Source organism: Larus michahellis, chromosome 14 (genome assembly GCF_964199755.1).
Source record: "Larus michahellis chromosome 14, bLarMic1.1, whole genome shotgun sequence".
Classification (NCBI taxonomy): Eukaryota; Metazoa; Chordata; class Aves; order Charadriiformes; family Laridae; genus Larus; species Larus michahellis.
This window is the reverse complement of record NC_133909.1, coordinates 11287673-11304113: the sequence shown is the minus strand read 5'-3', so window position 1 is coordinate 11304113 and position 16441 is coordinate 11287673. Positions and strand designations below refer to the sequence as shown.

Below are 16441 nucleotides of genomic sequence, written 5' to 3'. Positions count from 1 at the left end.
AAAGCCAGGTGAGCTGAGCGTTGCCAGTGCCTGCAGACTGCCCAGAGAGGCACGATGACTCTTCTCTCCAGGTCGGTGCTGGGCCACTGCCCAGACATTGTGCTAGGACACGCTGCCCCCGCAGATGCCATTCGGCAGGCAGCATTTGCGGGCTTCTGTCTGCTTCTGCTCACTAAAAATCCAGTAAATTTTCTCGTTATAAAGAATTATGAAAATCCTGGTTTCCTGACCAAGTTTCAGGCCTGGTTTCAACTCACATTTCATCCATGACCTGGATACTTATAATTTCCCCAAATTTCTCATTTTCATTCCCGAATACAGACACAGTACGTGGCTTCAGAATAGCTATTTCACTTCACTGCAGAGGTGGCTGCACGGTGGTGGTGGGGCTGATGCCTGCAGTGCATCCTGCTTCAGGATTCTTTTGGATAAGGAAATAAACTGCATGTAATGTTTATTTCCTGCAGCAAAAAGGACAAATGTGCAGAAGCTTATTTTCCAACATGATTTAGTTACTCAGACAATCGGGAGATCAAACTACTCATTGCAGAGACAGCACGTGGTCTTGTCTCCCAAGTTTCCATTGCAACAGTCCCATTACCCTTTGAGATTTCCAATGTACTTAACGTCTAAAGAAAATATGAGGTTAGCAACAATTTCGCTTGGGCTTTTCATTCCTCACATAAAGCAACAGAAACAGCAAAAGGGACGGGACCATAGGCACAGAGCCTGAAGTTCTTCACTGCTTCTCATCTGGTGCCTCACAGTATCAAAGACTCTGGTTGGCTCAGCGCTGGGTGGTGAGGCTTCTCATTAGGTCAACACGACACGGAAGTTTCAGGTACAATCGAGGGGAATAACCCCGGTCTGGTAAGCCTGTGTACGGCCTCAACAAATATACTTCCACCTCCACCTGAAGGGAATTCCTTTGAATTTGACAGGGCGTTCAGTCTCTACGTCTCGCTGGTGAGCTATAGCTCTGTTTTAGACATAGACTGAGCGGAGGATGCATTTCTGCAGTGCAATATATTATAGTGCTAAACAGACAGCGGAGCTACCCACCAGGCCACTCAGCTTTGTAGCAACGGTGCTGTTTGACAAATCACCACCAGCAAGAATTTCATTGTGTGTGGAAAACTCTTCAAATAAAAGTTCCCAAGCGCTTTCAGGCTATACATTTCCTGCCCACACAGACACAAACCACCCACCTGTGGCAGCTGGAGAAGGGAGAGGGTAATTCTTCTCTTCTTCCATGAACTGCAAGGCGACGGTGCAGAAATTGCTCTCGTACTGAACCACCAGGTGACTTAAAGCCACCACCAGCTCCTATGGAAAGAGCAGAAGAAACAGGTATTTCGTGGTTACATAGGTCAGAAACAATGGACCAAAGGGAAGCATAGGACAATATGGTCATTTTTGTTGTGTGGCCATCCAGATTAACAATCTTCCCTTCCCTGAGCACTCTGTTTCAAACCTAATTCTTCACAGGTCTTTTATACCTGAACAGGCTCCTGCTACTCTTTGATTCTGCCCAATATTGTCAAACTGACGCGGTGTCACAGAAAGTACCGAGCTGGCGAGTGCCCCCAGCTCCCCCTGCTCCTGTGCATGCAGCTTCTCGCCCAGGGGAAGCGTGTGTCCCCTGCAGAGCAGACACGAGCTGCGCCCAGGATCGGTGCCCCCAGCCCTCTCCCTGCGCTGCAGACGTACACACGGAGCAGAGCCCTTGTCCTACAGCCTGTCCTACATTTGCTCCGAGCTGAAGGAAACAGAATCTGACAAGAGGCCCCTGGGGACACGGCTCAGCTCCTCCAGGAAGAGCTCTGGCGTCTGAATCCTCCGCTGAACCGCAGAGTCTCGTACTGACCCACAATGTCAGCCGCTGACGTGAGATCGGTGCTGCCCACTGCAAGGGATCATCGGGCCGTCCATTCTCCTACCCGCCACTTGAGAACCTGAATTACCGGGGTGGGGTGGGGAGGGAAGAGAAGGTGAAGTTCAGGCCCTCAATTGGGTAGGGCTTGCTGGGCACTTGGAAACAGCAAACGGGGGGTGGAGAGCTGGCTGTGGTTGCTGTTCTCTGTTCAGGGGACTAATCTCCAAAAGAGAGATTTATGAATCTCAAAGATCGTACAGTGTGACACACAGCTCTCTCTTGAATTAAACCGATTAAATGCCGGAACAAGACAACAAAAATTAATCCTCACAACGCTGGTGACAACTGTCAGGGTGTTGATGTTCCAGTTAAGTAAACACAAGCATCAGGACGCCTAAGTACAGCCATCAAGAACAATCCAGGATGTCAAAAACTAATGTACTATTGATGGAGCATCAGAAATTGCAATTCTCCAAAACCTGGCGAATTACTTGGAAACAGACTCTTGTCCGTCCTTGTGGTTTCTAAAAGCAGCAAGATCTTTTTCCTGAATGGAGCTCTCGTTCTCTCCACAGCACTCTTCCTCCCTCTCCTCTTCCTCCCCTAGGACGGCCACATACTCCATGTTTCTAGCAACACATTACTCTTTCATTTAAAATCTGAGAAGGTAAAATATTGCAATCAAAACAGTAACCAACAGAAGAGCATTTGAAGAAGAGTGGCCCACCAAGAATCCTCAGTGTTTTGTGCACCTGAAAGATTCCAGTGTAATTATTCTCCTTCCTTATCCCTGTCTTCACATTCTCTTTAAATGAAAAAAACCCAGGACGTAAAGATTCCCACAAATCCCTGAGACTGTTACTCCTATTTCAGACATTTGCTTAGTGGAATACGTGAGCTGAATCAAAGGTCCACTGTCAAACAGCAGAAACATTTTGATCTGAACAACAATCTTGTCAACACCTGGACACTACGACACACTACACTTTACTCGTATTATTCCTGTCAGTAGGCTCTTCCTATTGCAAATTGTAAACGGAACGCTGTAATATGTGCACTGAAAAAGGGCAAGTGGATGAAAGAGCATCCCAGAACGCTACTGCGTGCGACCCTGAGCGTGCAGCGCAGGGCGCGGTGCCGAGCCTTCAGCCACCCCACTGGGCTGATGCTGCGGTTTTCGCTGGTGGCGTCACACGTGCGTGGTGCTTCTCAGCAGGACGTGAAGTTAAAAGACTTCACGATGAAACAGATACTTCCAAATGAGTCACATTCATTGAGAAGCCATTAAATAATGCACACTCCGATTAGGCACAGTGCAGAGCTCATCAGCATGGATCCAGCAAAGTTGGGTGCCGCCGGTCTTTCTGTACCTTTCTGACCATGGGGCTCCCGTCGTTGATAAGCTGGGCCAACATCATGGCTACGTTGTGATCGATGGTGGTGGAGTGATCGGTCCGTTCAGCTGAGTTGCCCACAAACGTTCCCAGTGCAAAGACTGCAGCACAGCGAACCTGCGAGACACAAACATTCATTATTATTTTCCTCTTGTTTCCAGCTTGAAGTTTCCCAGTGGGATTTTTCATCCCCACAAACGGCATCTCTGGAAACCGGGACTGTGTCAGGTAAATAGCGGGGGCTAAATGGAAGCCCATGGAGAGTAAAAACCAAAACAGATTCAGCCAACGCACTGAGTTTTACGTATTCGCAGATCCAGGAGTATACTTAATTTCCCAGAACACTCGGTGACCTTCCCATGGGTGATTTTTCCAGTTGACATTGCCTAGAATATTAATTAACAAGAACAAGGTACACCGGGAGTTACTGTTGGGATGCGAATCTCTTTAATAAGAGTGCTGAGCCACCATCTTCAGATACGGGCTTACAGCAAGATGATGGAAAAAAGAAAAGGAGAAATGACAGCAGCTCAAATCAGGGTAAACTTTGCCAGATCACGCCAAGAACAGAGGGATCAGGTGGCCTGGGAATGTCACAGCTTGCCTTGGCAGAAGCTGCAAACGGCGGGGACACGGCATAATCGGCAACTGCAGGATGTACTTCGGAAAGCAGAAACGCTCACTCCAGCGTCTCCAAGAGCCATCCGGGTGTGCCGTGAGCACAGCCAGACCGGCCCTCGCACAGATCCCACCTGGAAAATGGGGAAAGCTGGGGCCAGAGAGAGGAGGTGGAGGATGCGGGGACAGAAAGACTGAACGTGAAGGGGAATCTAATCTTCAATCCCTGCACGTTAGCAGTGGCGCTTATCTCCAGGCTTCCTTCTCCCACACGCGATGTAATTTCACCGGGGTCTGACAGGCTCTGTCAATCACAGCCAGGCTCTGCACTAGAATCCCTTCTCTCTTGGAGAGTTTGTCACAAAGGTAAAGCACGTTCAATTAAAGATGTATTTTCACACACACCAGGAGCAGAACAGTTTTCATACTTGGACAAAAAGACTAGAGGGTTTTCTGCAACACACAGTGAGTTTTGGGACCACATTTTTAACAAGCTTTTGATATGCAGGTAAACAAAACCCATGGTGTTTCCTAACTCCGGTGCCCAGATTCCAAGGGCTGCACGAACTCCCCCTGCCATCTCTTTGGTTACTTCTCTTGCAGGGTTGGATGATTTGCACCACCTGGAAGAAAGAGCAGTAAGGCTTTTCTGTGACCCAGACACAATCACAAAGATCTTGAAGGCCCTGGTTTTGTAAGCACTTCTGTAACCCTCTGCCAGATTTCTGACAATTCAACTGGCGTTTATTTAAAAAGTTGGATTTTTACCTCTGGGATGGGATCTGAGAGGAGACTGTAGAGCTTTTCATGAGCGCTGTCTCTCACACCACACCACCTGGCTGAGTCAAAGTTCTGCCAAATACGTCCTAAACAAATGGCCACCCACTGACGCAGAAGAGGATGTGGATCGTTTAACTGCTCCAGGCAAATAGCAATCAGGTTTCCTTGAAGGCAAGCTTCCTAAAACACAAATCAATGCAATTTATTTTGGATGCCAGCTTCCCACCTCATCATTGAAAAAGAAGATTATTTCTGAACTAGACAGGAAATCAAGAGAAAATAATTATTTGGTGGTTATATACCGATTTTGTTATAAAATACCATTTGGAAGCAGCATGAAGGGAAGGTCAACTACAGGCTGCTACAGCTAGTTAAATAGTTGAGCATTAGAAATGCTTCCTGTGATGCATAAAGCCTGTTTTTTCTTCATTGGAAATACTCCTTGCACATGTCAGAGCCCCAAGGTTTATGGCTCATTCCACATACCCTTCCCAAGAACTTTATCACAGCCGTCAAGTTCCCGCTTGACAGGAACCAGCCACTATTTCTTTAATGGCCCGTCAGCGGCTGCTGGAGGGGCAGCTGGGAGCGACTTGTGTCCTTAACCTCCACCTCCCGGTGCCAGGTACAGAATGTGTTTGTCACACCTCCAGGTCAATTTTTCTTTTAATCCACACAAAAATAATGCAAAGCAATCTTCTCTTTCAGTATGCCAGGTCAGGGCTGTGCTTTAAGGCAAGCCAGGACACTTTTATCAAAGTGAAGGCACAATGCAGAGAAGAGGCAGGAGGGAATGAAAGGCAAAAGGATGCTGGGACTCACCTGGCCAGTGTTGTAGTTGTTCACAATCACAGCCAGGATAAAAGCCGTCATTGTCCTGTGTTCAGCCTTAAAACAATATACAACTAATTGTCATCTAGAAAACAGGTCAGAGAACAACTACATCCCGTGCTTTCTGAAACACGAGATTATTCTAAGTCCAGTTTGTATCACATTAAAAGAACAAGAGAGAGGAAGGCAAGCTTGAATCTTCTTGTCATGCAGTCCTGTCACCAGTCCCACCTGAGACACTTCATCAGGCTGGCAGAACGATCCTCCCAGCCAGCCCCCGTTTATTGCTCTGGAGGAGGCGTACAACAAACACCCATCGCAGGAACCCACACAGAGCTTTTGCAGAGCGCATTAGAACTGCAGCGCAATGGGCTGCCTCTGCCCCCAGGACCCCCGGCTCCCATCACCGCCACCGAGCAACCTGCGCTCCTGTAACTTTAGACAAGTTTGCAAACTCCTGTTTGGTTTGGCTCTCTCTATCACGGAACCTGGCAGGAGCATTGTTAATTCCCCTGGTCGCTGGCTCCGCAGCTCCGAATGCCTCCCCAGCAGAGCCGGGGGGTCACAGGAGATGAGGTGGGACACAGCCCTGTCTCCGCACCAGCTGTGTCCTGCCAGCAAGAGCAGGTAAGACAAGCTAAGCAGATGCTAGAGGAGTCTGAATAAAAATGACTTGTGCTTACTGGCATGTAAGGATCTGCCAGAACGGAAAGGAAATACTTGTGACCGTTGTCCTTCACAAGGTCAGCTTGGCATGACTGAAAAATGAGACAGAGAAAAACACAATGAGTACAGTAACATAAAAATATTTTTTCCTCCAATGATGTATGAATATTTCACGTCCTAATAATTTTTCTCAAATCTTGTTTTCATTTAAGAAGCAAAAGAAAGCGCAAGCCCTCCATTGGGGCTGGCACCGAACCTCCCCGCGGAAGGGCTGCCGGGGGAGCGCGGTGTCTGAAGCACGGAACCCTCTGCCACCCCCAGCACGACACAAACAGAGGCTGGAACTGCGGCCTCCTGCTTAGGAGAAGAGTTAAATTTGCCATTTCTCTGTCCCACATTAAACCTTCACCAATATTCAAGAGCCACCAAGGGCAAAACTGAGAAGGAATCCAATTAATTTTTTATTTTTATATTTAACAAAATTATGTAAGATTAGATCTTCTAAAAGCCCCTTGTCAAGTTCTCCACTTGATTTCCAATCCCAGGCCAAGGCAATTAGCTTACCATAGATCAGGTTTGCTGATAATTGCTGCTCACTACCTTCTAGTTGTACGGTTCGATATCCCCCTAAGGAGTGTAAAATCCTGGCAAAACCCGTCAGGTTCCCCTGGCAGGGAGCACGTGCCCTGAGCGCTCCCTTTGGAGGCCACCATGGTCACGCAGCAGCTACCAAGCGCCAGGCAGCGTGCGCTGGTGCCCAGCGTCCGAGGCAGGAGCCCTCGGCGGAAGCTGCGTATGCCCCGGGGGTCCCTCCAGCCCCCGCGTCTCACCCGCGGGACTCCAGAGCGAGGGAGGGTTTGGGGCAAGTCTGCTCTGTCCCCCTTCCTTAATAAACACAGCCCCCCCTTCCCCGTGAGCGTGGGAGGTGGTTTGGTGGCACAGCCCTCCCCGGTTCTCTCCGCGCCGCTGCGGTGGCAGCCAGGGACGGCAATGTGGCATGAGCGTGGAGAGCCACCTCCACCAGCAGGACGCTCCTGCAGACCGCGATAAACCCAGCACGTCTTTCCCTTACAGCAGCCCACATCACTCAGCCATTACCAGTAAATCGGTGAGGGTCGGGGGCGGAGGTGGAATTACTCATTCTTTATATTCTGCCCAATCCCCCGCCTAGGCAGGACTAGAGTTTGACGAGATTTCAACTCCTCTCCACAAACGAGACTAATCACTGTATTATTTGGTCAAGTGCTAACGTGTATTAAATGGATACAACAGTAGCATGTGGTAGCACGATCTCCTACCGCACAGAGCCACAAACTGCAGAGCAACTCCACTGTCTGTAAAAGCCCGTAAGGAGAATAACGCAGCTTTTCCTGGGGTGGTATCAGCAGCGAAGCGCATGGCGTACAAAGCGCATGGCTTTGCTACCATGCCAACTCAGGCTTCAGGTTGACATATTAGGGTCAAACCAAAAGAATAATACTACGAACGTGAAAATTTAAGGGAGGAAACACTGCCTTGGCAATCAGCTTCCCCCGTGACTGTGGTTCTATTGCGTGCTTCACACCAGAGACAGGATCATTTATTTTTTATCAGGCGTAGAAGGTGAAGGAGGGAACTAATTGTTGAAAGGAGAGGGGATGGCAAGGCAGAGATGCAAGAGAATATTTTATTGCTGAAGGGAGTAAAGATGCTGCTTTTGGCAGAGCAAAGAGCAGAGGGAATGGATTGATGCCAGGCTGCAGCTACGAGAGGCTTTCCCGACGTCTCTGTAATGCTGCACAAAACCCAGGCTTCCTTTTCTCCCCCTTTTCTTTCTCCGTGGGAATACTTTCTGTTCCGTACAAAACCCAATCTCCTCACTATAACATGGGCATGCAGACACCAACAACGAGAAGGCTCTGCATCTTCACACACATCTGCTGTGCTGCCACTGGGACCCAAAGACGGGGGGCTGGAGGGCGGGAGCAGCTCCTCTGGAGCCGGCGCTCTTGCCCCATCCCTCTCTGCTCCGATCCTGCGGCCACCACGGAACGCCAGCCCCAGGAACACCTCCTCCTCGAGGAATAAGCAGCTACCCTTGTGAGTAACAATACAACATGGCCAAAACAAGCTGCAGGCTCGGTGTGAGAGTTCAGATCTTACATAAAACAAAGTTCCCGGTGCTGGGGAGGGACCAGAGCACAGCTCTCCTCTGTCTCCTTAATACAACTCGTGTGCATTGTAACTTGTCCTGAAAAATCTCGTGAGTTCCCGGAATACGGCAGCACTGCCGCAGCTCGGGGTGTCCCGGGCAGTGAACCCTTCCCCTGAGGTGGGCAGCTTTACCAAATTACCCTCAAGGAACACTTAACTTGTGTATTTGTATTAATGATGAGAAGCCGGGGTCACAATCCTGCCAACAAAGGACACCCCCAGAAAGAAAGCACACTATTTATATCACTCCATTGCTTTAGAAAGTATGAGAAATGTTTGTTTTCTGTTGGCTTCAGCCAATTCTCTGGAGCAGTAAGACCTCTTTTTCACTGTCCTACTTTAGTAGCATTCACATTTTCAGTACTGTTTAATGCGCAGGTTTTTTTGGTCTTACTTAAATCCCTGATTACAATCCTTATTACAGGTGGGGGGATTTTTTTTCCCCCCCTTTAAATTCAAGTATTTAAGATATAGATGGTGCTGTTTACCAAACATTATCAATGTAGCACGTAGCGAATTCTTGACCTAAATGGCATTTGCGAGGCTGACAGCCATCTCGGCACGCAGCGCTGCTCCTGCCCCGACCTGAGCCTGAGACACCTGCAGAAGGCGACGACCCAGCAGCGCTGCGCAGCTCTGCGGGGGGATGCTCCGGAAACGCTTCCGACAGAGATGACCAGAGGCCTCAACGAACACCCTATGAAAAATCATCTGATTATACAGGCGATTAAAGCAGATTAATCTAAATATTCCAAGGCTTATTAGGGACACCTATATATCACGCACAAACAGTTCTGTCTGAGGTACGAGGTTTCTGTAGCACCATTGATTTATCCTGTAATTTTTATGACACGACACAATTCTTCACAGCATGCCATGCTCACTGAACGGACACATGGCATCCCACACCGCTGCCTCACGTCAGATCACCTTCCCTCTGCCCCCCTGCCCTCAGAGAGGGAGGCACCACAACAGAAATATTATCTTAGCGGGATATTCTGCTCTCCGGGGCATTAGTGAGTCTCCGATAACTCGTTCTCAGCCACATCCAAACGCAAAGAGGAATGAGCAATCAGCTGAACTCCAGTCCTAATGAAAGTGATTTCATCAGCTACACTCTCCTGAAACCAAATAAAATACAGGTCCAGGGAACAGCAGAGGAAGGAGAGAGACAGCGCCGTACAATTATTGCAAGGATGAAGATTGTCTGGCAGAATGTTTGAAAATAAACATGCTCTCACACACCAGGGTAACGGCTTCTGCCCGGGTGATGGAGGTGGCACAAGAGCCGAGCCAGGCAGACGCACGCCCGGCGCAGGAGGGATGGCACCTGCAGACCCACGCACCCGCCCCAGGCTACAGTCCTTCCCCGCAGCCCTACAGTTAATTACCGCACCCACCCCCAGCTCAGCACCTCCTGCCGTCGCACTCCCAGTGCCGCCCTGCAGTGCCCACGGCGTGCCCTGCGCCGCCCAGCCAGGCCCCGCGCTGCTGCCTCAACCAACACGCCACAACACCGTCCCTCATCCCGGAACACGCAGATTCCGGGTTTGTGGTTCGTTTAGATAAATTTACCCTCGGGAAACACCGAGGGTTGGGGAAGCAGAGCAGGCTGCAGCGTGAGAGAACCTGGAACCCACAAAGCATGCACCCTGCCATGCCGGGTTTTGGTAAACTTTGGTTGAAACTGAATTTGTTTCAAAGATACACGGCCAAAGCTTGTGCCAGCAGAGGAGGGAAAAGACACGTCCGTATTGATATTTAGCATATAACAAGCTTTTTAGCTTCTGATATAACAACACATTTGTTCCCTTTATGGTGTGACAACTCACACTGCTGCCTTTTCCTGCTGGAGCTGCCCCTCTCCTCCCTCCTCACTTGTACCCCTCGGCTGTGGAGCCAGTGAGTGACACGGCCAACAGAAATCCCAATACAAAATTTCGAGGTATTTTTGCTGTTGTTCTCTTTTAAAGCGCAGCCTACCAAAGGAGCTGGGCAATAAAATAGAGGGAGAACTACCGATGGTGGCAGGGGAGGGGAAGGGGAAGAGCCCTCTCAGCTTGGCTTTGCCCCTCGAGACAGGGAAGGACGGCGCCACACGCCGTGTCAGTTATACGTGAGCCCACTCCGAAACGTACCTGGGGCTGAAGCGTCAGCCGCGCAGAGGCATGCATCAAGAATAAGCTTTTCAAGAGTAGCTTTAAGATGAATAGTTTTCATTTTCTTTGCTTTCCAAAATCCTCTTAGGATGTTAATGAAAATATATTTATAAAACTAAACCCGACAATGCCAGATCAACAGTGGGTAAAAATTCCAACAAATTCAATATTATTCTCCATACTGAAATGGAAAAGATATAACAAAAATAACCCCCCAAGCAGGCAAGATCCAGCTTCTAAAAGCAGTTCAGACAATTTCATAACGGCTTATAATTGTGCCTGCAATTAACTGTGCGCATCACTCCTAATAATTTTATATTGCTCAACTAATTGCACCCACAAACCACGGAGTCATATATACAGCCATACAAATTCATCTGCAATGACTTACCTGCTTAGTGATTTATTTTCAACCCCACAAAACAGAACTTTGGCTAAGGCCATCTTTAAAAATCAGGGCTCATTTTTTAAACCTCATCCCAAAAGGTGCTAAAACATAGCAGAGAAGACCAGAATCACAGACCTTGGCAGGAATAACCCAGCTTCTGGGGGGGTAAGTACTTCTGTGCCACCCACCTTCAATGCATCAGCATGTACATTAGACTTGGAGTAGGATTTGTAAGTCAAAGTCACCAAAAATTACTTTTGATTTATTTCTAGAAAAATTCTGTGTCTGAAGGCTACCCCGCGCCTGTTTTGACAGCTGACAGGAATGGTCTTGAGCAAAACACGTTCGATCACAATCTGAAGTGAACAAATTGAGGCAGAGCATGAGCGTGCGCCCGCGCTCTCCTGGGAATCTGTGACAGAAGGGACGAGTGCGTTTTAAGCCCCTTCAGCCAGCGAAGCGCCGTCTTCCCCAATGAAGATGCAACCAGTGAGATCTGAGGGGCTTCACCTGGAGCACCTGCACCCTGTACCAGAGGGGAACCAGGACCTGTGAGATATCACCGTGACGCTGCAGCATTAACAGACAGAGCAAACCTGCTTTCGCCCCTGGCATCCAAACTACCCGGCGTCAGCAACTTAACGGGGGCTTCCCATTCAAAAAGTTCCAGAAACTAGCTTTTATACGAGTGGAATAAATTAATGAGATAATCTGCTGGTCTCCAGACAATACAGTGTCTCACTGAAGTACCTCAGGAGAAAGTCTCAATTCTAAAGCAACTGGACAAAGCAAACGTTGCTGAAAACCCAAAGAAACTGCCAAGCTCAGGAGTACTCACGCTGTCCACTGCCAGAATTTTGGCCCAGATGAAGACGAGGAGCGGTCTCAGCTCACGAGCCGAACTCTGAAGCAGCTTCAGCACGTAGGGAAAGATGCCGACAGAGAGGGCCTGGGGAGGCAGAGAGAAGAGCAAAGCCCGGTGAGGGGCTCGGCGTCCCCGCAGAGGCAGCACCCGGCGCTCTGCGAAGATGCAGCTTATTTAACGACACAGTGAGAAATCTGGTAGAGAACAATTTCATACATTTCTAGTAAAGAGGGAATCCCTGAGTATTTGTCTATTGCTCATTTTAATCTTGGATGCCACCAGATATTTTCAGATTCATTTGGTCTGCAGAGACTCCCGAGTTAATCTAGCACTAGCTTTTACTCGTTACAGCCTGTGCTATTTTATGCTTCATGATATGCTGCACTCTCCTCAGCTGGGGCCATTTGCTCTCACAAGTAAACATATTGCAAAAGCTCAATAATTACAGTCTTCCCACTGGAAATTAAATAGGCCTCTCGCCTTACACAGACTTTTTACCAAGCCTTTTCCGTGGGGCTAGAGAGGATGCTCACAGGACAGGCAAGACGCTAAATCTCTGAGAATCCCCCCGTGATCGCAGCCGCCCTTCCCAGAGCGCAACGGAAAGGAGAGGTATGGCGGGGGCTTTGCTCGAGCAGCGCTGGGCTGCGGGGGGGTCTCACCCACCCACCCACTCAGCATGGCCCAGCGGGACGGCCAACCGGCGTCACGGCCAACCGGTGTCATAAAGGAGATAAAGGCTGGAGCAAAGGCCACCGTGCCTGACCTGCAGCTCTGTTTTGATCTTTGTAGAAGTTTATAACCCAGAGGGCTTAAAATCACCTTTAATGTATAATTTTTTCCTACCACTGAGGGCTACGCTGTCTGCAAAAGCATGGAGAAGGGAGTCTTGGCTTAGATGGAGAAGGAAGGTAAAGAAAACCAGTAAAAAGGCCCATCATAGAGCTACTCCACAACCAGCTGGTGGTTCATCTTCAACATCGTTACCAACAAATAGCTCCATTTACATGAGTGTTTTAAACTGCTCCTCTGTTTAATTCTTATTTATTATCCACACTGAGCTAGCCGCTTTCCAAAATGCAGAAGGCAGCTGCCGCCTTCTCAGAAGAGCTTATAAAATCCAGAGACCAAATAGATAAAGAAAATGATGCAGCCAGTAAGCCGAGAAAGCAGATGATACTCCTATGTGCTTTTTTTGTTGTTTATTTTACACGATGAACCTTCTCATTTGTCCCAGACACTTTCTCCTGTTTTGTCCCTTGCAATATTTTACACTAAACCATTCCCAAGGAAATCCTCTCCATAGTAATGCAAATGAACAGCTATTTGGCCTTCTTGATTAATACAAACCACTTTTCTTTCAGGGATGTTTTGTCCATTTTACACGCATGAAGAACACACAAAATACTGGTCATTTGTCAAATCTGTGGAGTATCTTCCACATCTTCCTTCCATAAATCATCATTTGTATTTATCGCCTATACTGAGAGAAATTAGACTTTTACAAGACAATATGCAACACGCACGCACCAAGCTAACTGCCCAGGGACCCAGGTCCAAAAATCTTCCCAGCAAATCAAGAGCCCGCAGCCGATGTACCTGGCTCAGCAGCACCTGCAGAGGGGAGGGACAACAGTTACTGCCTGCTACAAAGAACAAAAATCCTTGTGACTGCAGAGCAAACGCAAGTGGAGCTCCGGATCGCTATGTGACTTGCAACAAACTGAACAAAAAAGCTGGAAGACAAACCCTGACCGCTGAAAACTGTCACCCCACTGAGCAGTGTCACTGGGGGGGACCGTCCCTCCTGATACCGCTCTCCGTCACGCCGTTTCTGCAGACACCCGCAGAGGTTTTCCTAGGAATGCAGCTATCCCCAGTCCCCACGGCATTGCTCCACTTCTTCTCTGCTCATTTCTCTCGAGCGCCATGGTGCTGCTGCCGCACAGCTCTGCGAGGTGGAAGCAGCCCCTCTGGATTTCAAATATTCTCACCGTAGCACCTGCCTTTCCCCAGCAAAGCAGGAACACGATCGTGTCTGCAGGGAGGATTCAAAGGGCAGGAAAAGGCCCAGCCTCCCATTTCTCAAAACAGCTCAGAAGCAGAAAAAGAGGCTTTGCTTTCCTTGGCAAATCGATGTAAGAGACTTAAGAGGGAAGCAAAAGGTCACATCAGTCGTTAATAAAAATCTCATTAAAGGAGAGTCTGACAACGATAATGAGGTGGTAGTTTACTGGCTTATACCTACCCTGGTGTGAAATATTAACAGACAGACTTTCAGTTCTTAATCTCCTTAACAGATGTAAGATATTGGAATGCAACGTTTAATCCTCAGTTTCAATTGAGTAACATCCCCCAGCACGGGTCTCGGGGAAAGAGACTCGCTGATTTACCCCCCCAATTCCATCCCCTTCTCAGTGATTTTCCACACTGCATATTCAAATTAAATTATTTTTCATGTTTGATATTGAAGAACAACTAAATTACGTGGCTCGTGTCTCATACTATGGATGACAGATACTAGATGCTAAAGTTGTGCAGAGAAAGTCCAGAAGAAGACAGGAAAATGCGTTAACTACTCTAATCGTTTCACCTCTGAATTGCAAAGCTCAGATCTCGGGACAGGTCATAGGAGAAAGGATTTTGGTCATCTTGCCCTAGTTGGCACCAGCCTATTCCCTAAACTCACTACAGAACTTGGCACGATTAACAACGTGCTTTAAAGATGGCCAGGATTGGAATAACGGGGGCAGCTGTTTGAGATTAAGCAGTAATAGAAACCAGGACACGGTGAAGCTGGGGCAGCTGAAACAACAGAGAGGAACAGGGGAGGTGCAGGGTGCTCGCGCCGAGATGGGAGGCACACAGATAACAACAGCATTATATCTGACCTTCGGAAAACAACAAGTAAATCCACAAATTCTGTCATAGCTGGGAAAAACAAAAGGCTGTAATCGAAAAGGATTTCCAGGTGAAGACACAAAACCCACTCAACGCTGCTAGCATCCCACAAGGACCTTTAACCAAATCAAACTGGGTCTTACTTTAGAAGCTCCGTTTCATTATTTTCAAAACCAAAAAAGCCATCAGCCTCTCTCAGGTTTTTATATTCCCACTTCCCAAACTGATTTGCACAATAACCTGAAGCCAAAACTGACACAAATTCTAGAGACGTGGATGAGGATGTGGGGAGTCTATACATAATTTATGAACTTCCAGTGAAATTATGGAATTGCTACACTGTGCCATTATATGCACCCAGCACTGCGTCACATCCCTCCCTGACATCTGCCCATCATTATTCCTAAACAGAAGATAGGGAAGCTAATTATGTCCACAAATGCAAGTTAGAGATTAACCAGGACACAAGAGGATAATGTAGAAGTAACAGTCCGCATTTTAGCAGGAATCTCCTGGCAAATGCAGGATGGAAGAAGGGGCCTGCAGCAGCGGCTGTCTGTGGAGTAGGTGCAGCCCTTGTCTACACGCACGGGAGCTCGCATGGCAGGAGGTGCCTCCACAAGCATCCAGAATCTTCCACATGGGCTCCTTGGGCTGCGCGTGCGCTCCCTGCTCCGTGATGACTGCTCTCTCCTGCGCACCAGGGAGCCACCTGTGTCCAACCTGCCCCACGCACAGCAAGAATTCACGACGGAAAGCAACTTCTTGAAGTCAATAAAAGGCCATTTACAAAGGGCCCTTTCCCTGTCCCTGACAAGTCCAAGCTTTGCATGGCTGGCATCGTGGCCCCGGTACTCAGATACCTTCTTTCCCCAGGGGCACATCTAAAATGGGAAAAGAGCATCAGCCTTTGTTAGGTGACAGCAGCGTAGCCTAAGCGCTCCCAAGGGGTCAAAGCAAAAAGATGCTCAAAAGGGGTCCGAAATGCACTTCCTTCTCTCTTTCCATCAGTTAGTCTCTGATTCAAAGTATCCCAAACTTGTTAACAAGTAATCTTATTCCACTATACAATTAATATGCTTTAATTATAAGAACAATTATGTTGTCCTAGCTCATTTTTCCTCCAGGAAGGAAAGCAGGTTCCTTTGCCAGGTGACCTCTCAATTCCACTGCAAGGTTAAGCTACCTGCAGAGCCCTCTGGTGCCAAATAATTCACTGGAAAGCAGCAAAATTGGTGCTAGAGTAGAAATCTGCCTTCTCCTATTGCAGCAACAGAGATAAACCATACATATGTTTATCCAACGGATCTCTCAAGGCCTGGGAGGCTCAGGGTAATTAAGATTTGATTGTACAGAGATTGATGGTGCTGTCAGTCACAGAACAAGCTGGTAGCTAACAGAGGGAAGGTGAGTCTTCTCCACTTAGTGAAAAATACCCCATATCCTTGTACAAGTGACTGGAACCACGTTCCTCTAAACAGAAAGACTTTTGCTACCTGGCAGACAAGAGACCACAGCTACCTTGACGAAGGTTTATATTTCTGTCAATACAAACTCCTGGGGAGGAGAGGGCAAGAGCAGATGACAATTGTAATATGTGCCTTGCCATAAAATATTATTTGAAATGAGGTGTTGTTTCTCCTAGATTTTCTTCTCCTTTATATGTATGAACTATGTCTAGTCTGAGCAAATGCCTACCAGAACTCTACATTGCTTCCAGGCATGGTCTTCTGAGACTTGCTTCTATGTTTTTGCAGCAAAATTTCAGCA

General features: G+C 48.0%; 1 protein-coding gene across 4 annotated transcripts in view; it reads right to left on the bottom strand.

Annotated features, from left to right (window-relative positions):
* Positions 1 to 16441, bottom strand: part of RPTOR (regulatory associated protein of MTOR complex 1) — a 155904-nt gene that overhangs the window by 50206 nt on the left and 89257 nt on the right. For all 4 annotated transcript variants that reach the window (XM_074607399.1, XM_074607396.1, XM_074607397.1 and 1 more), the window contains exons 12-18: positions 13301 to 13384; positions 11744 to 11854; positions 6183 to 6257; positions 5491 to 5556; positions 4657 to 4848; positions 3247 to 3387; positions 1209 to 1326 (exon numbers count right to left, since the gene is read on the bottom strand). In XM_074607399.1, coding sequence (XP_074463500.1) covers positions 1209 to 1326; positions 3247 to 3387; positions 4657 to 4848; positions 5491 to 5556; positions 6183 to 6257; positions 11744 to 11854; positions 13301 to 13384 — 787 coding nt within the window. The remainder of the gene's footprint in view (positions 1 to 1208; positions 1327 to 3246; positions 3388 to 4656; positions 4849 to 5490; positions 5557 to 6182; positions 6258 to 11743; positions 11855 to 13300; positions 13385 to 16441) is intronic.